The sequence below is a fragment of the Ziziphus jujuba genome, chromosome 3, assembly GCF_031755915.1.
Source record: "Ziziphus jujuba cultivar Dongzao chromosome 3, ASM3175591v1".
Taxonomy (NCBI): domain Eukaryota; kingdom Viridiplantae; phylum Streptophyta; class Magnoliopsida; order Rosales; family Rhamnaceae; genus Ziziphus; species Ziziphus jujuba.
In genome coordinates this window covers 21,553,363-21,576,006 of record NC_083381.1, presented here as the reverse complement: position 1 = coordinate 21,576,006, position 22,644 = coordinate 21,553,363, and the positions used below count along the sequence as shown (strand labels likewise).

The following is a 22,644-nucleotide window of genomic DNA, read 5'->3' as shown; positions in this document are numbered from 1 at the left end:
AACGTCAAAGCTTTCAATGTCACCGTCTTTATATATATATATATATATCTATTTTTTTTTTTTTTTTAAAAATGCCAAATTAGAGAAGTCCGTTTAAATAAAGTAAGATTTTCCGAGTCAAACAACATCCTCAACAATATTTAAATCAAACGCAAGAGTAATTTAAATTAAAAAATAGTGTTAATATAAATTAATTAATAGTAGCCATACAAATAATACTATTTAATTATTAGTCCTATGTAAAAATACTATTTCATAAAAAAAGATTTTTTTTTTTTTTTTTTTTTTTTTTTTTTGGTTCTGGCCCAAGGACACATAACCTAGAGTTACTCTCAACGACTCGAAGATGCTTATTTAGGAAACCTTTTCCTGTAATAATCAGGAGCAACATAATCCACAGTTACAATCCTGTCATCATAAAGCCGTCCATTCAAACAATGTGCTGCTGTGCAAGAGGCTTCTACTCTTCCAAATTCCACAAAAACACTTCCCACATCACTATCATCATCCTCCATGTCAACCTTCCCCATTTCATGTGATTCTGCTCCCACACTACCATCCAATTGACCACCATGTTTTTGCTCCTTACCATCAACTTCCTCCTCCAAACACGACTCTTCTTCAACCACTAACTTGTTTTCCGAGCCAATGTCATCCGTCGAAATGGTGTCAGCAACCTTGTCATTGGAGCATTCCAACACCTCTTTTGGGCTGTTCAACCGGTTGGAAAGTTCTTCATGAATGCTACTAGATGTGTTCATGCAGTCGGCAGGTTTATCATCTTCACCTGTTGCCACACCGTCTTCTTTAAGTTCGACATTGTTTAGGTTATCTACTGAGTCACTTCCACTGACCTCACCATTCCTATGCGCTTCAAAAGTGTCTGTCTCTACATTTTTTATCTCACACCCTGAGTTTTGCTCCAACCCTGTAGTTTCTGTATTCTTGATGATTTCACATGCTCCTGATGTCGTAATTTGACTATTTCCTTTTCTTACAACATTAACAGATTTAACAGTCCCAAACCTGCATATTCGGATGGATTAAACATATATTTCCAATTCATTTCAACAGACAAATGGAAAAATGAAAAAGGAGAATTTTCTGGGACCTGGAACATTCCAATCTTATGTCTTCAACAATGTCTTCAACTTCTTGTTCAGACAGTGAAGAGAGATCTTCTACATTGAACTAATCCACATTTTATATAAAGATCAGTAAAATGATAATTAAATTGAACCGATGTAGAAATTTATATGTTTGAACCAAGATACTAGCCACAACAGTCCTTTTTTCCATTTGTCAGCTGGTATTATCCGTTAACTTCTCTTTATTTATACTCCACCCTTCTATGACCATGTGAAAAATCTTCCGATGATTAGGTTTGAAAAATATCCATTTTAGTGGCAAGATTTTTCATTTTTAAGAATTACCACACACACACACACACACACACACACACACACACACACGCACGCACGCACGCACAAATTACACATACATGTATGACAAAACCACAATGGACATACCACATTTTTGAGCTTTATAATCTGGGTAGGCTGCATAAGAAGTGGCTTTGCATGCTCTGGGATCTTATACAGTGAACTTCCAGCAGTATTTTCCTATCAAATGTTGCATTTGAAGTAAACAAGGTTAAAAATGAAACACTAAATAAAAAAAAATGGTGCATTGCTGTCAACGAATCTCATTTCAAAATTGTTAAGGAATGACATATAGTTGTACCAAGGATGCTGCACCATGAACTGCCTGAAGAACAGTCAACACTTTGCCCCCCAACTTCATTCCATTTAGACCCGCACAAGCTTTGACGGTAACTGATTGATCCGCATACTGACATAGTGTATAGAAGGCATTAAAACATTAAGGTTATGAGGTTAAAAAATTGATTTACAAGCATTGAACACAGAGAAAAAGGAAATTGATAAATCTGGCTTTGGTCAAAGCCAGACAGGTAAAGACAATATGCCTAAACCTAAAGAAAAGTACAATGGGGAATAGATTAGCTAGAACACGTTTCTGAAATGTAATAAACATACTATTATTAGAAACACTAGGAGTGGTACAATTCACAAATAGCATTACAAACTATCAGCATGAACAAGATGATTTCGACCAGGAAAAACATATGCCAGAAAGAAAGGGGATGATAAAGAAACATAAATGATTTCATCCTGCACAGATTTTTCAAGAAACAAATGTCAAAGTGGAACTATAACATGCTTAACTACCTCTAGAAAAGCACATGGTTCATTCAAATCTTCATTGATCTCAAAGTGGTATGCTTTCAAAGGTCCAAAGGCACTAACAATCTCCAAAAGCTGGAAAAGAAGCAAAAAGAAATAGTCATGTTCAGATAGATGAAATGAGGTAATAGTAAATCAAGAAGATACAGGTTTTGGTTGGGAAAGGAATGCATCACAAACTGTAAATATATCAGATTACATATTACCATTTTTGATGAAAGAGACTTTGAAATTCCACCAATGAAAACCTGTAGAAACACAGAAACAGCACATCAACCGACAAAAGTAATGGATCACAAGCATCAAATACAGAGTCAAACAGACAAGATGACATACAGCACTATTATGTTAACCAACAACATTTCAGTTTTTAAATGCTTTCACAATACTGGAAATAGTGATGATGATGGAAAAGACACTTGGTTTAGTATAATTATAATATTATACACATCCACACAAAGAGAACAATAAGTCCCACCTATCAATCTCAGGAAACGACTTTATTCACCAATTACAAAAGTCAAATATTGATAGCACCTAGTTACTGCAAAAACATAGGTATAAAACTAAGGAAAGCTGGCATGCTCCATCTGGAAACTGGAAACTTCATTCCCATTGAGTCTCTAAATTTCATGACTAAAGATGTGCAACACTATAAAAAGGAATACCAGAGCATGCAGGCAAGGGCATGAAAGAAAATTCTAAGAAAAAGAAGCAATTAAGGCCAAGAAATATTTACACTAAGATTTAGTTATCTAAATTCCAACAATAAACGTATTACAATTATTACGTTGCTTTTGCTTACATACCTTGTTAGGTGAGTCCTTCACGACATTACTTATGGTATCAACTGCAGTCATTGATTTATCTGGGTCACCAGTCTGCATGAAAATAGCAACTGTCTGAAAACCTGCTACATGGATGGTAACCACAACATACCTCAGAAAACTGCAAAGCACTACTAGAAATTACTAGATTCAGCCAAAAATAGCTTCTGCTTACAGTCTAGGACAACATAACCAGATCATGGGAAATCAACCTATAGACGTTTTCATGAAATCGAGCTTATAATTTTACTTGTTTTCAATTAAAAAGTCTTAACATTCATTATATGATTCTTATAAAAGTAGCATAAATACAGAAGTCTATAAAAATTAGCAGTGTTATCATTTAAGCATCCTAATTGAACACACCACAATTTCAAATATCATCAATTGATTCAATCTTCAAGACCAAGGATTCTACTTTAACTCCATACACCACACTTGAACCACTTAAAAAGAAGAACCTAGGTTATGTCTCATTTATTATGAAATATCTCCTCATTAAAGTTCTAGATTTTTAATAACCTAAATAGAGTCTCAGTACAATGAGATCATCGATACATTTTCTTAGCATTAAACATTGTGATGCAACTTGCTTCCTACACACTTAAAAACCAAAAGCCGGAAAAAATAAAAATAAAAAATAAATAAATAAAACCAGCTTCGACTCGATGTTTTCATCAATAAAGGACTGAGCACACATTTTTTTAATGACTGATAAACTATGGTATGGGATATTTCATTGAAACAAACCAATATCAATTAGAAGCAGTATAGACACAAGCCAGCAAGTGGACAGCAATTATATGATTTAAAATTTTGCACACCTACAAATCAACTTCACACTTCCACAACAAAAATCACGTTAAAAGTTAAGAACATCTTCAACAAACTATAAGCTTCATATAATAGAATATTAACAGCCTTAAAAAAATACTGAAAGTTATAAATTATGTTTCGCCTTCTTAAGGAAGCTAAATAAAAGTCAATGTCTTAAGGGCTAGGTAAGAAAGTTTCGCAAAGGAAATATCTAAAAGGATAAATGCAGTTCATCCATTATTAGCTATAAACTCATCGTTCAAAAACTCTCTAGGCGATCATCCAAAAAAACCAAAAACCCTCTCAAGGTGGTTAGTTGGTGTACAAGCATTGCATTAAAGACAATAGCCACATGTACAAACACAAGTAACTGCAACTATATGCTAATCGTTATGAGTAAGAAGAAAATATCAGCACACAACGGGCCCTAATACGTAAGTCTTATTCACATTTTACGGTCTGCCATAGAGAAAATTCAAGCAACAGATAGTATCCTATACCACAGAGATTTATTATTAGGTAACCTAACAGCATGACATCACGTGCAACCTAAAAGTTGAAAATTAAATAAAGCAAAAACTGTATGGCATTTGTTTAATAGCCTAGAGCTATGGTCAAAACCAACGCCAAAAGACCAAAAAAAAAAAAAAAAAAAAAAAAGAAGAAAGCTGCAAGCACATCAAACTTGTCACTACACCTGAAAATCGTCATATTAGGAGTCAGCTTCATCACCGTCCTGAATGTGAATTACGACACACCCAACACAAACTCCCTATTTAAAAGATTTGAACATGACAGTCAGAAAAAAATCTAACATATCAATACAATATAACATTCCATCTTTAACAGAAAGCTCGTGATGCTACAGCAAGAAATCCCAGTGCTAATACTGAAAATCAATTACAGATGAACTTGGCTGTTTGGAAAATTCGCAGAGTTTTAACTCATTATAATGATGACCACAGTCTTAAAACAGAATGTTCTTCGACTAATCAAAAAATAAACATGCAGAAAGATATTTAAGTCAACTCCTGTACAGCTTATACGTTCATATGATCAGCCAAAAGTCATTAAAATTAAATAGATAAACAAAATCAAAAAAATAGGAAACACCAATTGCATTATTAACAAACAAGCAGTGGAGATATTATGGACCAACTAAATTTCACCTTAAATGAACATCCAATCCAAAGATCATATGCCTTCTAGATTCTATGTCACAGAGATAAAATCAAACAAGCAAATAAAAACAGTAAGGCAGTAACAAAAATAAGAACAAAAGGTTATTATTCTTACTGCCACATCAACAAAGTCCTTCGGGCGTCTAAGTTTTAGAGTGGAACCAGAAATAGAACTACAATCAAAAGAAAGAGCTGCTGAGGCATCTTCAGGTGTAAGAAACTCCAGAAGAGCTTGCCCCTTCTCATTGTTAATCTGCAGTGTACATAGGTAAAGCATCCATAAACCTATATGAAATTGCACTTATATAAATGAGAAGCATAAAATGTACATGGTCATAAAACTACACACTTACAATACAGCTAATGCATGGTTGGGTTCCTTGGACATGATTAACACCTGATGACAACAAAAGACCATTAATATATTCCACTAAAGCTTTCTCAGATATCGAAGAAGGTACATTTTCGACATAAAGCCTTCTCATAGGCCGGGTAGCTTGTGTTAGTTGAACAGAGTCAAAGGAGGCAAACTTTTTAGTTGATAAAGCATTGGCAAAAACCCCAGACATAGGCTTCATAGTGGTAGATGTAACAGGAATAGCACTAGCCAACTGAGGTGCATTTGAGGACACAGTATTGACTGATGACTCAAAACTAGAAGGAACTGAAGAAGATAATGTGTTGTCAGTTGCTGCAGGTGGGAGATCCCACTTGGCACTTTTCTTCTCTGGCAAATGACTAGCTGGTGGAGGAGTCCTAGCAGCAGCTTCAGTTCTCCTCTTCCTCGGGGAGTAGCCACCAATTCCACTTGCAAAGTCATCGTTTCGAAGATATTGACTACTTGAGCCATTATTTGACACTCTACTCCTGTCAACGTCAGAATGCAGTCTTCCAGACCTATCCTTCAGGGAATGTGTAGGAAGCTGTTTATGCTCCCCCCTATAAGAAGATGTATGCTTGTTTGCCCTTGGGGAGTGAGATGTCGACCTTCTATTTCTATCCTCATGTTCTTTACTCCTAGACCGTCTTCTTTTCAGCCTAGATTCTTCAACATGTAGTTTTGACCATTCTCTCCTATCCTTTCTCTCTGAAATATCTGAGTCATGATGCCTACCTGGATCATGTTTCTTAGCAGAAATTCTGCCTTTAGCTTTCTCATCATCTCCGTTTTCATATTTTCTCTTTCTTTCTCTTTCAGAATTACCTTTACTTTGGTCAGCATGACTCTCCTTTACAGACATATCCTTTGAATGCCTCTTTTCAGCTTTATTTGGGATACTATTAGCTGAAAGCTTATCATATTTCCCCCTACCAAAAGTTTCTCTGTCATATTTGCCTCCTTTGACTTTACTATCCATCTTGTGCGGTCTAGACTTCAATTTGGTTTCCAACTCACCACTCCGGCTATCTTTCCCTTTATGAAAATCATCCTCATATTTAGCTTTTATGTTAGTATTCTTCTCTATCTTTCTAGAATTTACTTCATTTTTTCTCCTATCATATATTTGATTGTCATTTAACCCAGTATTCTTCTCTTCCTTTCTAGAATTTACTTCATTTTTTCTCCTATCATATATTTGACTGTCATTTAACCCTCCTTTAACCTCATTTACAATACTTTTTAGTCTTGCCTTCACTTTGATTTCCATGCCATGACTTCCACTATCTTTCCCTCTATCAAAATCACCTCTAGAATTAGCATTCAAGGAAGTATTCTTCTCTTCGTTTCTGGAACTTTGTTTCACTGGTTCTTCTGATGGATACTTTTCAGCAATGGGGGAAGAATCTTTAAGGTGTCCGTAGTCTCTTTCAGACTCAAATCCACGAGAAACATGCTCAACGATGTCTTCCCTTGACCTAATTTCTCCTCCAAGAGCTCCCTCATTGACATTTTCTGTTAAGTTCTTGTTCTTCCTCCTAAGCATAATCTCTTCAAAGCTGAAAGGCCTTGTTCGAGCAGCACTTCCTTCATCATTCTCAGGCACTGAAACCCTGCTACTTTTTCCATTCTTCTCTTTATGCCGGCTATATGTGTTCATCTTGCTACTCACTGCACCACCACCAACAATATTATGATGCCCCAATACAGAATCAAGAACATCTAACTAAGATAAACCTCTCCTACAAGCGAGTTGTTGCATTGACTGCTTTCAGGATGTTTCTAAAGCAACTATCTCTGCATCCATGTAAAAAATAAATAAAATTAAAAGAAACATTTGATTTTGAATATCAAAGCAATAAATGTATTAAATTCACATAAACTACAACTACCAATAATAGATGGGCATAATACAACATGTTTGTCCAATCTCTCATTCACTAGAACTTAAAAAGATACAAAATTAACAATCACTCTTGAGATATAACCAGGAAAAAAAAAAAAAATTCAGAATCAATCTCTACCAACCACAGCATAAAACCCAGTCATCCCCACAAACCCCTCAATAAAGAGAGACCAACCACTAAAAACCCAGTAAAATCTAATATCAGCTAAACAAAAAAAAAGCCACGGAAAGCAATAATTCATAGAAAAAGAACAATCTTTTTTATGTTCCCATTAGGTTGAAGCAGATGAGGGTTGTACCTTTCGCAGACGAACGAAGAAAATATAGCAGGAAGAAAGGACCCAAGGAAAGCGGAAGTGAAGTGATTAGTGTGAAAGTGAAAGTGGGCGACTTTCAAAAAAATATAATAAAAATAATTAGGAATTGGGTTTGGGAATTTTGGGAAAACCTAGAAACCCTCGTCTATCTCTGTACCACTATTATCTGTGTGTGCAGTGAACCAAAAGCACTAATTCGATTTCAGGCAACCCTCACTCGATCATCTCCTCTATGCATCCTATCCAATATTTTGACACTTGTACCCGCTTTTTTTTTTCTTTTTTTCTTTTTTTCTTTTTGTCTTTTAATTTTTTTTCTAATGTAAAATTTATGTTATTTCCTTCTTTTTTTTTTCTTTTTGGGTAATATTATGTCACTTCTGTTAAAGAGAGTTTTTTCTTCGTCATAGAAATTCTTATTAACAAGTTATAACACACAGATTTACCAAAAAAGAAAATTTATAAAAAGTTATAACACACTGATTTTTTATTTTTGAGTTGAAAATTATAGTCCCATTTCTTTTATTTTTCAGTTGATTTTTATTATTATTATTATTATTTTTTTTTTTTGGGTTAATATTGGGTTTGGGGGGATTGAACTCGAGAAAACCATAATTTTTATCATTGATAAAATGAACTAATTGCCCAAATAAATAGTAGTTTTTACCACTGGTAAAATGAACCAACACTTACTGATGAAATGGTAATTACTGGCAAATATAAATATAAAGAAGCGTTCAATTTGTGTCATTAAGCAAATACACAGTCTTCTTCTGGGTAACCAAACTAATACAAACCTTAGGAATTTAATAATTCTAGGTTCATATATTTCACGGTTACAAAGTCCAACTATGAGTTCTAGGACAAAACCATAAATGTTCTTCCGAAAAAATATCTACATAGATAATCTTTTCCCAATTGCCAATTTACTGCACATTTTCCCTCCTCCTCACATATCTAGTTCTATCATTGTATCTTGGTCTGTCCTGAGCTCTCTGCGGCTGCGGTTCCACCCTCCTCTGCCTTTCTGGTGACCTTTGAACAATTTGTCCGTTCACAAACAACTCAGCTGCAACAATAAAAGAATGTACGGCAAAGATCAAATTGGGCATGATTAACAGGTTTTCCAATGTAACTTTTCAAGCTAAATTAGAGACTACAATCCATTTTTAAGTCAGGGATTGGCCAGGCCTCCTCAATTAGGGAGTGAAGTTGACAACTTCAAACATAAGAAGTAACTTCGGCATCGGACTATAAGATACATTCTGTTCTTATTGTGACAACCTAAACGCCCTGTGGGAGGACGAATAAAAACCAATGTATCCTCTAATACTTCCGCAACTCCACGAAATTACAAGAAGTAACAGAAACAGGATGGGTGAATTTATCTATGTCCATTAGCATTCAAAGCTAGAAATTGCCTATTCTAGGCTGATAGCTTTGTCAAGATGGACTAGGATGAGAAGGAAAAAAAAATCACAAATGATAAATTGTCAATTGTCAGGATATGTTTTTACCTTTTTTTACAGGGCAGTATAAATAAACAACTCGAAACAACATTATGAAAGCTGAAATTTCAGTTTCGTAAACTTAATTAAATTCATAAGGAAGATGGAAGTTTAATCTAAAACAAACACAAACAGAATGCACTTTCACTTGCACTCAATTCTGCAAGCAGCTACAATTAATGTTTCATCTCCACTGATCTGCAACTCCACCAATTATTTAAAGCACAGAACAGTTAAGAGAGACATTCAATATAAGTCCATTAGCATTCAAAGCTAAACATTGCCCCTAAGACTCTTAGCTTTGCCAAGATGGACGAGGAACATGTTCAAACTAATTAAGTGAATCATCACTAACATTAGATTCTTTACCAATACAAATTTTACACACTCACTTATGGTACTTTATCACTGAATATCCTTAAATGAACAACAAATCAATCCTCTAAACAGTATAAAAGTCTCAAGCTTCCCAGAACTGCTGCTCTCGGGTAATAACATCAATAAAAGCAAGATAAGGAACTCCATACGATATACAAATGTAAAGATAAATACAAACCAAAACATGCACTCGAAAAATAATTTACAATGTTTCATCTCTACTGATCTGCAACTCCACCAATTATTCAAAGCACAGAACAGTTAAGAGAGACATTTGATATAAGTCCATTAGCATTCAAAACTAAACATTGTCCGTAAGACTCTTCAGCTTTGCCAAGATGGACTAAGAACATAATGAAAACTAATTAGCAAAACCATCAGCACCAGTAATACTACAAAAACTTAACTTCAAAACAATAAAATAAAATAACCAGAAAAAAGACTAACGGGAAGAAATTAAAATAAAACTATGCAAGCATAAAAACTTACCACCATAGTCTTTGTATTCAGGGTCAACGTAGGAATCAGGAAGCACAAACAAAACACCCGGGATGTCTATTAAGAAGAGAATAACATTAATTATATATAAATATAATCGATAACACAGGAAAATTATAGAAGCCCAACTGAACTAAACTCTATCACACATACTTTCGAGCTTATTTGAAGTCTCTTCATCTATCTCGCAACCGAAACCGAAATACCTTTCGCATGACACATTGTAAATCTTCTTAATAGCTTCCTCCTCGCTGAAACAACACCATAACAAAACACACAGTTCATACTTTTCATAGAAAACCATTACAAAATCCCAACCATTTCGCAAAAACAATAAATCAGACATCCAAAAAAAATCACAAATTTTTCAGAACCCAGAAAATAAAACAAACAAAAATAATGACCCAGATAACCAAAATTCCAAAAGTCCCCATTTCCAGAGAGTTCCCCAAAAAAAAAAAAAAAAATTACCTCCCAACAACTTTAGCAAGGGTTTCAATGTAGCACTTAATCATCTGGTCTTTGGTAGCACCTTCGCCACCGGGCTTGTCCATGACGATGAGCCAGTGCTGGTAATCGCATCCGGGAAACAAAGGGGCCATCTCAGTAGGTGGCCTGTCGCTGAAGTTGGAGTCGGAGTTAAGCGGCGAGTAGCTTCCGGACCGGTTGACCCGGCATCGGATCGTTGTGAACCGGGTTGTGGGACTGGGAAGTGACTGGACGGCGTGGTATAGAGGAGCTACAGATCGACGGCCGAAGAGAAGAGATGGGACAGATGGAGGCTTGGTAATGGAGGTGGTGGTGGTGGAGGAGAAAAGACGCTTGGAGAGAAAGATTGAGGCCATTGGCTTACGCGCCGTGGCTGTGGCTATGGCTCGAGCTAGGGTTTGAGCCATTGGTGGAGCGGAGTGTGAGTGAAGGTGAGGAAGAGGAACGAGGGTTTTTGGGGATGAAGAAGATAACACGATCATGAGATTTGGAAGGGTTTTGGGGACATAAAGGGGTATTTATTGTTGTCATTTTGGGTTGGATTCGAGGCCCTTTTCTATTTGGGGCTCTAGTTGGGGCCTAGAGGTTACAACTGGGCTTAGCACTTTGTGTCGAGTGGTAAGTTCTATAAAAACCCACTTCAATGTCAAGTTACTAATTTACCCAATATATGATTGCCTCCTTATTTTATTGAAATATATATATATATATATATATTTTTTATATCATACATATTTCCCTATAAGGATACATTGAATTGAACTGTCACTAACGCCAACTCCTCTTATTAGTTGGAAGAAACTTGAGCGGTTTAAATGTTTTTTCTTCAGGAAAATTTGCTTTTAAAGACACTTTCCAAAGAAACCAAATTGGTAATTAGGACTTGAGACAAAATACTTTTGTGTTTTATTTTCCTAGAATGGGTATTCAACTTATGTGGCAGTGGTCATAAGAATTCCATCAGTTTTGATTTTGAAATATTGTTTAATGAAATCTGCTTTTTTTTTTTTTTTCTTTTCTTCTCTCTTTTTTTTTTTTTTTTTTTTTTTTTGGTTGCTATTTACAAGTCCAATTTCATTTTTGAAACTTTGGACAATCTTTTCTCATCATTCTTTCATTAAGCTTTGGCATCTGGAGGAGCTGGAAAATTCCTTTCTTTTTATTTGAAGGAAAACTGGACAACTTGTTTAGTTGGTGGAAATGCATAACTTGGCATTAGAATAATTGGGATGTTACAATATTATCGACAAGGGCAAATTTTGCATCTCAGTGAGCCTTTGAAGTTTTACAGCTTTGGCTTAAAAGTGAATATATGTTTTCAGTCTCTTGTTCAATTAAGGAGTTGTGGTCATATATTGATGAAGTAGAAGAGTGAGCACACAAATGGAAGATGTTGATAGATAAAACCCAGACCAAGGATAAGTGAGAAGCATATAAATCTTGGAGAAGATCTGGACCAGAGGTCAGGGAAAAGCTCAGAGAGGAAAACCCAGATCATAAACTCCAATACTTCTTCACTTCCACATATATGGTAATCATTAGATTTTTTTTTTCTTCCATGTTTTTTCCTTGCTCAAATTTGGCTATCGTATTTCTTATTTTGCTCATATTTATCATGTTTTGTGAAGAGTTATTCTTTTTCCTTTTTTTTTTTTTTTTTTTTTGGGGGTTTAAATGTTATAGTTCTTAGTTATTTATTCAATATGTATGCTTTTAAAATATTAATATTGTTTATACAAATATCGATGAAAACAAAACCAATGTAGAAAATAATTTTTTTTTTTATTCGTGTTTTCTGGGGAACTCTTGGAGGGATTTGTAGCTCCTGGTTTATTTGCTTCATTTTTGCCACATTTGCTGCCATGTGAGAACCACATCAGAAGGATGTTATTACCTTTGGTCTTTGTTTTTTACCTCAAAGGTGAAGCTTCCATTGGAGGCACTGCTGACTAAGAAATCCAGGCTAGAAAATGAAAATGCAAATCTGATTGCCGCAAACTGTTATAATGAAGTAGCAAAATACCCCAAATTTTCATGGTGCAAACTGATATGAATATGATTTGGATCAAGAGTCGCTTCCTGGTAACAAGAAGCAATAATGGTACATCATCTTGATCATGCAAACTTAGTGATTATGAAAAGAGAACTAAAAAAGCCTAGGTTATAACTAAAAGAACACATTCTAACATTGAAGATATTACATGGTACACTTTTACAATAAGTAGACAATCAGATGAACTTCGGTTCCGTCATTTCTTCTTATTTTTCTTAGCCGAAGTTTCAGGTTTTCGAACAACACCCTGAGCAGAAAGAGCCTTGCGTATTGCTTCAGATGATATGTTGACTGCTGTTTCAGTAGCTTTCATCAAACTTGACATAACGATAACATCCTTCATCTTCTCCATCAGTTCAGAAAAAACAGAACTTCCTTTCTCATACTACAACCAAAAAAAAGGAGAAAAGTAATTTTGAATGGATAATGAAATCATCGATCCAAATATTAAAAGAATAAATGAAGCAAACCATTGAAATCCGCATAATTAAAATACAAGTATCATGAAACATACCACTTCAAGTTTTGCAAGAGCAACTTCCAACTTCAGAGAAAGCTCATGGTTCTCATTTGTCAAAGCCTTAATCTGCATACCGGAAGATTTAACATTTCAATACTCAGAAAGGCGCTAAAAGGTACATAAAAATAAACGAAACTACCTTATTTTGAGCATCTACATACAAGCTTTTGTATGTCATATTTGGGCTGGCACTTGGGAAGCACTCCTCCTAATTACAAAATTAATGTAAAAGAGTCAGCTAACTAGATTGATACTACAATTCACAAATGATAAAAGCTGATGATTAGAAAAGGGTGAAGGCAATACATGCATCTTGAAAATGTGAGGGGAACAATTACCTTAACTTTAACATTTTGTTGGGATTCCAATAGCTGTGCAATATAGTCAATTTTTTCTTCCACACTCTTATTGTTTAAGGCTGGCTCTGGTTGTTCTTCCTCTACATTAGCATTGTTAAGTTCAGGTACTTCATCTCCCACACTAGTATGTTCCTCATCTTCGTTATCACTTTCGATTACAGTTATCGCTTCAACCACAGGTTGTATTTCCTGGTTGCCGGAAGGCAAGTTCATAATCCGGTCGGACCGTCTAAGAGAACCAGGTTGGTACCTCTTTCGTTTCTTTTGATTAGATAATTTAGCAGTGTTTTCTGCTTTACTAGGATTTGAGTTCACTTTCGCCATAGAAGTGTACTCTCACCAACAGGATTTGAAAATTCAGGCTGAATTACCCTTCTAAGAGAGTGGTTTTTTAGCTTCAGGCTTTCACCAGAGTAACAAAATCTTTTGTAAGTAAATAAATTACATTCCAAAGAGTATACAAAAGCCACTTCCATTCCATCACAGCTAAACAACTAACAAAATCAATGAATAAATGTCAACACAGCATATACAAACTGCAAATCTAATAAAAACCACCACAAGCATAACCCTTTTGAACTCCTTGTCACAATCTAATCACTTTAACCATTACTTTACTACAATATGAGACATTATGCAGAATGTCACTAAGTATCTAGGAAGACCCACAAAACAAAAAAACAAAATAAAAAAGATTTTTCCTTCTTCTGGAAAACAAAAATGCAAATTTTAGCAACCTCAAAAAAAACCCATTACACTCTGTTTTTTTTTTTTTTTTTTTTTTGAAATAAAGATAAATAAAAAAAAATTCAGAAAAAAGAAAAATCAAAACTTTAGAACCAAAAAAGAGGGTTTTACACATGCAAAAATAATTGAACTTCAGAAGTTTGCTTTTTTTTTTTTTTTTGTTATTTGAAAAAAAAAAAGTTCCATTTTTCAAGTAGTTCACAAAGTCCTATCTTTCACACTCTCTTTCACCTTCTTTTTCATCCCAGCTATAGCAATAACAATGTTATTAATAAAGAAACAAAAAACAAACAAACCCAGCTTATAAATTTCTCAAACAAATACTGCTTTTTTTTTTCTTTTTTTTTTTGGAAAGAAAATGTGACACGAAAAGTAAACAATCGGTTTATATATAGGAATATAAAAATAAATAAAAAATAACATTGGAAAAATAAAAAATAAAAAATAAACCAAGATCAAGGAAGAAGAAGAAGAGAGACAAGATGGACTTTAGGGTTAAACCTCTATGGAATCGAAGAGATGGACGGTGCTGATTTATGCCAGTAGATTTGGAGGCAACAGTGGATTTTAGTACGGTGGAAGCGGCCCAGAGAGTTTTCTCGGGTAGTTGGGTTGGCAATGGAATATCACATCTCCATCCATGATGTTGCAATAATTACAATTAACGCCCCCTACAAAGGGGTGTATTATGCTTTTTATTTTTATGTTGTTATTTATTGTTATGTTTATTTTTAATTTTTTTTACTTATTTTTTTTCCATTATTAATAATTCAAAGAGATGTTAAATGTCAATAGAATGAAGCAATAAAATGTAATTAAAATATAATAATGACAGAATTTTTTTTAATATTAGATTCAATTATATAATATTCAATATAAAAAATATATTTTAATTTTTTATATTTAAAAGCCGTACACATTCTTTGTTTTAAGAAGTCATAATAAAGAATGATTTGAACATATTTTTAAGAGTTTGGCTTTTGAAAATAAAAAGCATATAATGAATAAAAAATATATAATTTTTTTTAAAATATAATAAAATTAATGATATTTTTAAAACTAAAAGATAAAATTGTATTGTGATATCATTAAGAAATGACAATTTGGACTCCTTTTATCTTTGGTGTATGGGATTGTAAAAGTAGAAAGGTGTATTTAGATACGTTTGATGTTTATTTGGGAGGATTACACTCAACTATATACACTCCACGTGTCATTTTGCCAAAATTACAATATTCTTTTTTTTTTTTTTTTTTTTGAAATATAACAATATTTTTTATATTCTATCAATTTTTCTGAGACGCTTAATATTATGTTTGTTTGTTATTATTATTATTATTGGTATAAAGGCTGTCAAATATGGGCAAGGTCACGGTAGAAAAGGTAATTTCTAAGCAACTTGGGAAAACTACCAAAACCATTTCTAGCAAACCTTTGAAAATGTCAAAAGCAATCTGTTGTCTTTGTCTCTCTGACAGATCATATATATGTCTTAAATTTGTTTTAAAAAAATATATGTCTTAAAACTGTTATTCCATTACACGATTTTGTTCTTTTTTTGTTTCTTTTTCTTTTTTTTTCCCCTTTCTTTAGGCCAATGAAAAAAAAAAAAAAATCAACATTAGCATTGTGTTTGTTATTCCATTACCCATTTAAATATGTTTCTTCCTTTGCCATCCGAATATAACTAGCCTTAGAAACAGAAAAAGAAAAAGGTTTCTTGCTTCCCAAACAAACTTTTTACCATGACTGTATTGACAAAACAAGTCACTTTAAACCTACATTCATCAAAGGATCAAAAACCAGAGATTGGGAAGAGACATCAATGTCCTCCCTTTCCCTATACCTTCAATTTCTCTGTTTTCATTTGATTGTCTCGGTGAAATCTGAGGCTCAGTTGGCATATATTGCTGAGAAAGTGCCTGCTCTGTTCGTTTTTGGAGATTCCATATTTGATTGTGGAAATAAATACAGTGACCATTCCTTCATTAAAGCTAATTATTTGCCTTATGGGATTGATTTTCCTGTACCAGCTTCTGGCAGATACACAAATGGCCGTACTATTGCAGATTTCTTGAGTAAGGGAAACCCAAAAAAAAAAAAAAAAAAAAAAAAAGGGAAAAAAATTTGATCTTCATGAGTTTATTGGTCTAATGCAGGTACAATTCTAATATGTTATATTGGAAATGGCAGGTTTGCATCTAAACCTGTCTCTCTCCACTCCGTACTCAGTCGTTAGAGATGACAAGAAAATTAAAATCACAGAAGGCTTCAACTATGCATCTGCCACCGCTGGAATTCTTCCTGATACGGGAAGTGAATTGGTAAGAATCCATTTAAACCTTCTCTAACACAATCATTCCATTTTGTTCTTTTAAAATTTAGCATGATGGATTTAGAATGAAAACTTGGAAGCATTTAAGGAAGACTTTTTCATAATCTTCAAGTGTTTTTTTCATTCAAAGCATGTATCTTGAGATTCTGTTTGTAGTTTGTTGATCACAACATGCATCTTTGCGGTCAATAAATGCAACTGGTTTTCCATGTTAAGGAAGATAATCAGTATTATTAGTTAACCTAATTGCATAGGAGCTTATGTGAAATACCTCTTCAAATTAGAAGATGTGCATCTTTGTTGGAAACAAACAAGTTCTACAACAATAGATTATGGCCAACATCTGTCTTCTGATATGTGCTTTGTTTCCTAGTTCATATCCATGGTTTCAGTAAAATCCCAGCAATATAGCTAGAATTGGTTGATCCCTTCCACCATTTTTTGTTAGGGGAGGAGAAAAAAAGTTTCAATGGTATGTTGAATCTTGAATGCATAAAATAAAAAAGTGCAGCAAAATTGTCTGAAAAAGGAAAAGCAGTGATAATCATCTAAGAACTTCAAGCAATGATAATCATCTAAGAACTTCAAGCAATGATAATCATCTAAGAACTTCATTATAAGGCCAGATTTATTGTCATCTTTGCAGGAGGGGACTATGAGCTTGGATAAACAGATCATGTTGTTCAAAGAAACTGTGGAAGAGTACTTACCACAGCACTTCAAAAACACAGCTGAGATTTCTCAATATGTGCTTGACTCAGTTTTTGCAATTCTTATTGGCAGCAATGACTATTTGGGCAATTACCTTAACAAAAAATATAACAATGCAACTGGTAGATACAATGGGGATGAATTTGCCAACTTACTCATATCCAATCTGGAAAAGCAATTGAAGGTATGCAGAAGTTCTTCTGCCTTATACAAAAAAGCTGTTTCTGATTTCAAAAACACAGAATTGTATGTTCTAAACAACAATGTTGTTTTGAAACTCGAAAAGAAAAGAAAAAATTTGAAATACATGGCCAAACAAGGGATGCTGTTTTATTTTGAAATATTGAAAGATAATCACATTTCTAATGTTTAAAGTAAACATGAAAAACATTGACAAGTTCTTGGTTTGTGATGCATTACTGTGCAGAATCTATACAATTTGGGGGCTAGGAAGATACTAATGTTTGAAATCGGCCCTCTTGGCTGTACCCCATTGGTGGTGAGTAAGATGAAACCAGATGATAAGTGTGTAGAAGTGGTGAATTCAATGGTGACTATGTTCAATGGCAAGCTTTATTTCAAGCTGATGGATTTGACCAACTCACTAAAGGGGTTGACATTCTATCTTGCACTAACTTATAGGCTTCTATACGACATGGTGGAAAATCCTACCAGATTTGGTAAGGCTTTTTTTCTCCAAACAATATTTAAAAATGCATGCTATAGACTTTGCTCATACAAACAGTATAAAACTCGGAATTCTTTGATTGTAGGGTTAAAGAATTCAACACACCCATGTTGTGTAATCAAACAAAATGGAGGACAATGTATTCCATATGAAAATCCTTGCAGTGAGAGGAATTTGTATGTTTTCTGGGATGAAGTTCATCTAACTGAGGCAGCATATAAGATTATTCCAAGAAAATGTTTCAGTGATTCATCCATTTGCTTTCGAATAAATCATCTCAATGTCGATGGACATGTAGTTATTTCTGTACAACATAGCCACAGGCCAAATATAATCTTTTCTTCTTGTAATTTTTTATTTCTAACAATTATATTCTTAATAATACCGGTTTAACAATCTGTCCTATAGAAACCACCGCTCGCTAATGCCAAACTTGCTAAATTGGCTCAGTTGAAGATGGGAATAAATTCCCTAGCTATTATTATATTTGTAACTAAGAGCATAGCAGTATTCACAGGTGAACAGCTTATTTCAGATATAGCCACACATTACAAATGATGTGTGTTATTGTTCTCTTCAAAGTGAAAAAGGAAATATAAATATTATAAGATACTATAACAATAGACCTATAAATGTTGTGCACGAATCCTTGTCACATAGATTAGGTAAAAATGTAGAGAGTTCATTGATAAAACGGAAAAGAAGTTTACAACAACTGCCGGGCATGAGGCTGTTCACTGACTTCCTGGCAACCTTGAAACCATGTGCTCCAATTTCTGTCCAAAACAAAATGGAAAATGTTAGGCAAAAATCAAAGTTGGAAATTTAACAACACGTTAATTTGCCAAGTCCGAATTGATTTGACGGAGACAAACCAAGCTGATTTTCTAAGACCAGAGCAATTGGTTTACATTGTTAATCACTACACCTTGCTGCAGTTCATGGCTAAAATAACTTTAATCTTAACTAAAACATTTTTCAACATCTTACAATTAGAATAAAAGCAGTAAATTGGCAACTGACCTGCTCAGTATATGGCAAATATTTCCCATCAAACGTCACAACCACACGATCTTTCCCATCTGCACCTTTGACTTTGTCGACTGAGCAGTAGAAATCTATAGCTGACATGCTGAACATGAACATAACAAACAAGACAGAGAACAAGCTGAATTAAAAAACAAAAAAGACAAAACAAAACAAATTGCTTGAACTTCATCCTTTTCTAGTACAATTAATTTATGTTTTACTGACAGCAAAGTGACATTATCTGATTAAAGGTGGTGTTTTGATTATCTTCGCATTTTAAAAAGCAAGGGTGATACAGTTACAAAGACTACTATATTCTTTATTTTTGACCCTAACAGTAGTACAAGTATCGCACAATTCTTAAGTAAAAACAAAATGGTGGTCATAATTCACCAATATAACCCGTCATTACACCTTCTAGGGCACTATCCTAAAGCAAAATCCATCAATTTTTCGATCATAACTAACAACAAACCAACACCAATGCCCACGAGACCTCTAAACTGTTTCTGTACAAAGCAATCTAAGCAAAGTCCATCACAAACTGGCATGCAAATTCAAAGTGGTAAGTGAAAGTTCTAGTTATATATTCAGGAAATCTTGTACATGAACTGAAACGTACATGCCATCGCCAAAGTCCTCATTGATAATTTCCTTGATGCTCTCACCAAAATGCATAACAGCTTCATTCAACCTACAAAAATTGGCAGCAATCAGCAAAACTGGAAGACAACCAACTAAACAGCAGAATTCATCAAAATTCAAAAGTAGGTTGTCATCTAAATTAACAAAAGAGATTCTTAGTCCATTACTGTTAACATTAACATTTGAGAATCACCATAATCACACAAATTAACTTAATGAAAGAGACAAAGTAAAGAACTAAAAGAAACCCATTTGACAAAAACTGCTAAATAAATTCAATAAAATAAATCAGAGAACAAATTCGGAACAGAAAACGAAGAAGACCCACCTGTAAACAGAGGGTTCTTGGATCAAATTGGGATCGTAAGACCTCAATGGAGGCTTCAACATCTCGTCGACGAGTTCATCAGTGAGGTCCGGCAATGAAGCTCGGAGTTTGGGAGCGGTTTCGGGCTTGAGCTGGGCTTGGCGTCTAAGAAGCTGGGCTACATAGACGTTTGTGAGCCCGGTTTCTTTCGCTATCTGACTGTAAGACTTGCCGGAGTAGCACTTAACGGCCTGTAAACGGTTGGTTATTCTTGCTTTGGATGAGCTCCCTTCCATTTCCAATAATTCTCCTCCTATACTCCTACAGCGAATGAAAGGAAGAAAAACAAAGATTGAAGTGGGAAATTTTACATTGATTTTTATTTTATATATATATATATATATATATATAGAGCTATGCTATTATCAGGACCAACCTGACCATGTAGGGCGTGTTTGTTTTATCGGTTTGAATAGGATTGTATCCCAATTTGGTATTTGGTAGAGGTAAATAAAAAAGTGAATAACTTAACCGCTAATAGAATAATACGTCTATAGGAGGATTAAGTTGACCTGTCCCTCCCTTGGGTTAAGTTTCTGTTCGAAACTCATCGAATGCTCTTGTTGGTGTCTCCTGTATATCTTTGGTCAGATCAAGCTCGTGGGTAGTGTTTTTCTTCTTAAATCCGTGAGTTTTCCTTCTTCTTCTTCTTCCTCTTTTCATTGTTCGTCTACTTCTTTTTTGTTTTTCATTTTATTTCTTTTTTAGGATTTAGATTTGCTCATATTCCTTTTCTTCGATCTGGCATATATCTTTTTTTTTTGCAATTTTATTTCATCTTCTTCTTCTATCTGGCATTATATATTTCTAGGAAAAAAAATTTTCTTCTTCTTCTTCTCCATGCTTCTTCTTCTTCTTCTTCTTCATCTACACTCTTTTTCTTCTTCTTCTTCTTCGATCTGTCTTCGTCTGCTTCTTTTTTCTTCATTTTGTTGTAAATTGGTGCATAAATTGGGGCTAGTTAATGTGACATCTCAGTCTCTCACTTTCTTTTCTCTTTGAATCAAATCCATGCTATGAGCTGTAGTCTTTCATAGCATGGCTTAAAGATAAACATGAAATGGAGAGTCTTCACTCTTAATTTGCATTTTCTTTTATCCCATTGCTGGTTTTGGCTTATTGCCATCCAGCTTTGGGGATGGATATGGGCATTGCTGCCTTTTTTTTTTCGGTTTTTTAGCCTCTATTCAATTCCCTTGTCCATGCCCATCACTCTCCTATTTGTTTCTATTTATCCACTCTCTTATACTAGATGTATTCAATCCAATCTTTTATTAATTTTCATATGGATTACATGTAATTGGGAATTTACTGTTGTCCGATATCATCCAGTCGAAAACTATTATAACAAAAACATATCTCTAGGGAAAAAAAAAAAAAAATTGTTTTCAAACCTTTAATCTTGAAGCCTTTTTAGGAACAGGTAAAATAACAATTACCATTGTGATAAATTTTTGGCAAATGTAGAATGTGTTTATATTATTACCTATTACATGACAATTACACTTGGAGAAGCGGAAACAAAACATAGAAATATTGTCCTACAATCTACTAATTAAATCTAGAACTATTTTTTTATATATATATATATAATGTACTACAGTTTGCTTGGGTTGAAACATAGGAGCCACCACTATCTATTCCTCGTTGACATCTATTGGAGATTTATCATTGCAGTAGTGATTTTGATTTGGTTGAATTGAATAAGTAATTAAAGTATGTATATGATTGACATCTTCTCACAATAAGTAATTACAGTATGTATATGATTGACAGATTTGATAAAATGTTGAGATTTTGGATTTATTTCTTATAATTGATATTGCATGGCTATGATTGGAATTGTTGAAATCTGGTTCCTTTGGTTCCTTTTGCTTGTAATAAATATTTTGTATTTGATATATACAAGCCCGTTTGGTTGCTTTGTTACTGTTTCTTTTTTTCTTAAAAAAACCTCTGTTCTTAAAAAAAAAAACAACCAAGATCAGTTAAAAACCATTAAAATAGTTTTCCAAAGTTCTTTTCATGAATTACCAACCATAATTGATGGTAGCTTAATGTTACTACATTGTGAATTATCCTTATTACTACATTTCATATCCAAAAAAGATGGATGAATGTGAAAAAAATTTATCAATCGAAAAGGTTTTTAAGTAATTCTTCCAATTAAATTAGAAATTTAGCCACTTCATTCAAATACAAATAATAATTACTTTTTATAGAAGTAATTAATCAAATAAATATTCCAATAAAAAAAAAACATTCTAAAAATGGTCCAGCCACTTCATATATATATAGTTATATTCACCATTTCTATAGAAGTAATATATTTATTTGTATATTTAGTTGTAATCAGGATTATTGGTTTTGGAAACAATATATTAATGTAATTTATGGGTTGACAAAAAAATTCAATTGTCTTATGCGTACCATTAAAATATATTTATTTTTAATTAATTGTTATTTATGGCATACTATGTTTTAAGTTAATTTTAAGCTATTTTTAAAGTTATATATTAATATAATTTGTGGATGTACACAACAAATTTTCCATATTTTGCCTGTATATATAAATATATAAATGTACAACCTTAATTAGATATAATAATTTTTTTTTCATATAAATT

The 22,644-nt window shown here is 33.7% G+C and overlaps 5 protein-coding genes across 6 annotated transcripts; 1 reads left to right on the top strand and 4 right to left on the bottom strand.

Moving 5' to 3' along the window:
- Positions 1 to 161: 161 nt before the first annotated feature.
- On the bottom strand, positions 162 to 7,937 carry LOC107411919 (splicing factor U2af large subunit B). Its single transcript, XM_016019595.4, has 10 exons — positions 7,673 to 7,937; positions 5,442 to 7,264; positions 5,204 to 5,341; positions 3,074 to 3,145; positions 2,471 to 2,512; positions 2,250 to 2,339; positions 1,744 to 1,851; positions 1,530 to 1,622; positions 1,112 to 1,191; positions 162 to 1,026 (listed from the first exon to the last, which is right to left on the bottom strand). The coding sequence occupies exons 2-10, from the start codon at positions 7,125 to 7,127 to the stop codon at positions 351 to 353; spliced, it is 2,985 nt and encodes a 994-aa protein (XP_015875081.1). The 5' UTR covers positions 7,128 to 7,264; positions 7,673 to 7,937; the 3' UTR covers positions 162 to 350.
- Positions 7,938 to 8,410: 473 nt separating this feature from the next.
- Positions 8,411 to 11,064, bottom strand: LOC107411920 (multiple organellar RNA editing factor 2, chloroplastic). The gene is made up of 4 exons (XM_016019596.4): positions 10,546 to 11,064; positions 10,228 to 10,325; positions 10,066 to 10,131; positions 8,411 to 8,759 (listed from the first exon to the last, which is right to left on the bottom strand). Exons 1-4 carry the CDS (start codon positions 11,043 to 11,045, stop codon positions 8,617 to 8,619), a joined length of 807 nt encoding a protein of 268 aa, XP_015875082.1. The 5' UTR covers positions 11,046 to 11,064; the 3' UTR covers positions 8,411 to 8,616.
- Positions 11,065 to 12,534: 1,470 nt separating this feature from the next.
- Positions 12,535 to 14,904, bottom strand: LOC107411896 (uncharacterized). 2 transcript variants are annotated; one of them, XM_016019570.4, is made up of 5 exons: positions 14,744 to 14,904; positions 13,475 to 13,897; positions 13,276 to 13,344; positions 13,131 to 13,202; positions 12,535 to 13,001 (listed from the first exon to the last, which is right to left on the bottom strand). In XM_016019570.4, the coding sequence occupies exons 2-5, from the start codon at positions 13,817 to 13,819 to the stop codon at positions 12,813 to 12,815; spliced, it is 675 nt and encodes a 224-aa protein (XP_015875056.3). In that variant the 5' UTR covers positions 13,820 to 13,897; positions 14,744 to 14,904; the 3' UTR covers positions 12,535 to 12,812. The 2 variants fall into 2 exon arrangements, with proteins under 2 accessions (XP_015875056.3, XP_024926265.3); XM_025070497.3 differs by having other exon boundaries at positions 13,475 to 13,989; positions 14,744 to 14,902.
- An 808-nt stretch (positions 14,905 to 15,712) lies between these two features.
- On the top strand, positions 15,713 to 18,374 carry LOC107411821 (GDSL esterase/lipase 7). The gene is made up of 5 exons (XM_025071273.3): positions 15,713 to 16,320; positions 16,436 to 16,566; positions 17,224 to 17,472; positions 17,716 to 17,968; positions 18,062 to 18,374. The coding sequence occupies exons 1-5, from the start codon at positions 16,068 to 16,070 to the stop codon at positions 18,367 to 18,369; spliced, it is 1,194 nt and encodes a 397-aa protein (XP_024927041.1). The 5' UTR covers positions 15,713 to 16,067; the 3' UTR covers positions 18,370 to 18,374.
- Positions 18,375 to 18,422: 48 nt separating this feature from the next.
- On the bottom strand, positions 18,423 to 20,534 carry LOC107411884 (cyanate hydratase). The gene is made up of 5 exons (XM_016019554.4): positions 20,394 to 20,534; positions 19,979 to 20,278; positions 19,628 to 19,699; positions 19,000 to 19,108; positions 18,423 to 18,752 (listed from the first exon to the last, which is right to left on the bottom strand). Exons 1-5 carry the CDS (start codon positions 20,399 to 20,401, stop codon positions 18,711 to 18,713), a joined length of 531 nt encoding a protein of 176 aa, XP_015875040.1. The 5' UTR covers positions 20,402 to 20,534; the 3' UTR covers positions 18,423 to 18,710.
- Positions 20,535 to 22,644: the final 2,110 nt, after the last annotated feature.

Bases quoted from the DNA above. Each gene is read 5' to 3' on its own strand.
- LOC107411884 (XM_016019554.4), bottom strand. The intron at 19,700-19,978 runs GTGGGTCTTCTT...CAATTTTTGTAG, and splicing joins CAAGAACCCTCTGTTTACAG to GTTGAATGAAGCTGTTATGC. The intron at 18,753-18,999 runs GTCAGTTGCCAA...TGTTTTGGACAG, and splicing joins ATTTGCCATATACTGAGCAG to AAATTGGAGCACATGGTTTC.
- LOC107411920 (XM_016019596.4), bottom strand. From the start codon at position 11,045: ATGATCGTGTTATCTTCTTCATCCCCAAAAACCCTCGTTCCTCTTCCT. The intron at 10,326-10,545 runs GTAATTTTTTTT...GTGTTGTTTCAG, and splicing joins CTTGCTAAAGTTGTTGGGAG to CGAGGAGGAAGCTATTAAGA. The intron at 8,760-10,065 runs GTAAGTTTTTAT...TTATTGTTGCAG, and splicing joins TGAATACAAAGACTATGGTG to CTGAGTTGTTTGTGAACGGA.
- LOC107411919 (XM_016019595.4), bottom strand. From the start codon at position 7,127: ATGAACACATATAGCCGGCATAAAGAGAAGAATGGAAAAAGTAGCAGG. The intron at 2,340-2,470 runs GTAATATGTAAT...CTTCTTTTCCAG, and splicing joins AGTCTCTTTCATCAAAAATG to CTTTTGGAGATTGTTAGTGC. The intron at 1,623-1,743 runs GTACAACTATAT...AACATTTGATAG, and splicing joins TTCATGGTGCAGCATCCTTG to GAAAATACTGCTGGAAGTTC.
- LOC107411896 (XM_016019570.4), bottom strand. From the start codon at position 13,819: ATGGCGAAAGTGAACTCAAATCCTAGTAAAGCAGAAAACACTGCTAAA. The intron at 13,345-13,474 runs GTAATTGTTCCC...TTTTGTAATTAG, and splicing joins AACAAAATGTTAAAGTTAAG to GAGGAGTGCTTCCCAAGTGC. The intron at 13,203-13,275 runs GTAGTTTCGTTT...TCCGGTATGCAG, and splicing joins ATGTAGATGCTCAAAATAAG to ATTAAGGCTTTGACAAATGA.
- LOC107411821 (XM_025071273.3), top strand. From the start codon at position 16,068: ATGTCCTCCCTTTCCCTATACCTTCAATTTCTCTGTTTTCATTTGATT. The intron at 17,473-17,715 runs GTATGCAGAAGT...ATTACTGTGCAG, and splicing joins ATCTGGAAAAGCAATTGAAG to AATCTATACAATTTGGGGGC. The intron at 17,969-18,061 runs GTAAGGCTTTTT...CTTTGATTGTAG, and splicing joins GGAAAATCCTACCAGATTTG to GGTTAAAGAATTCAACACAC.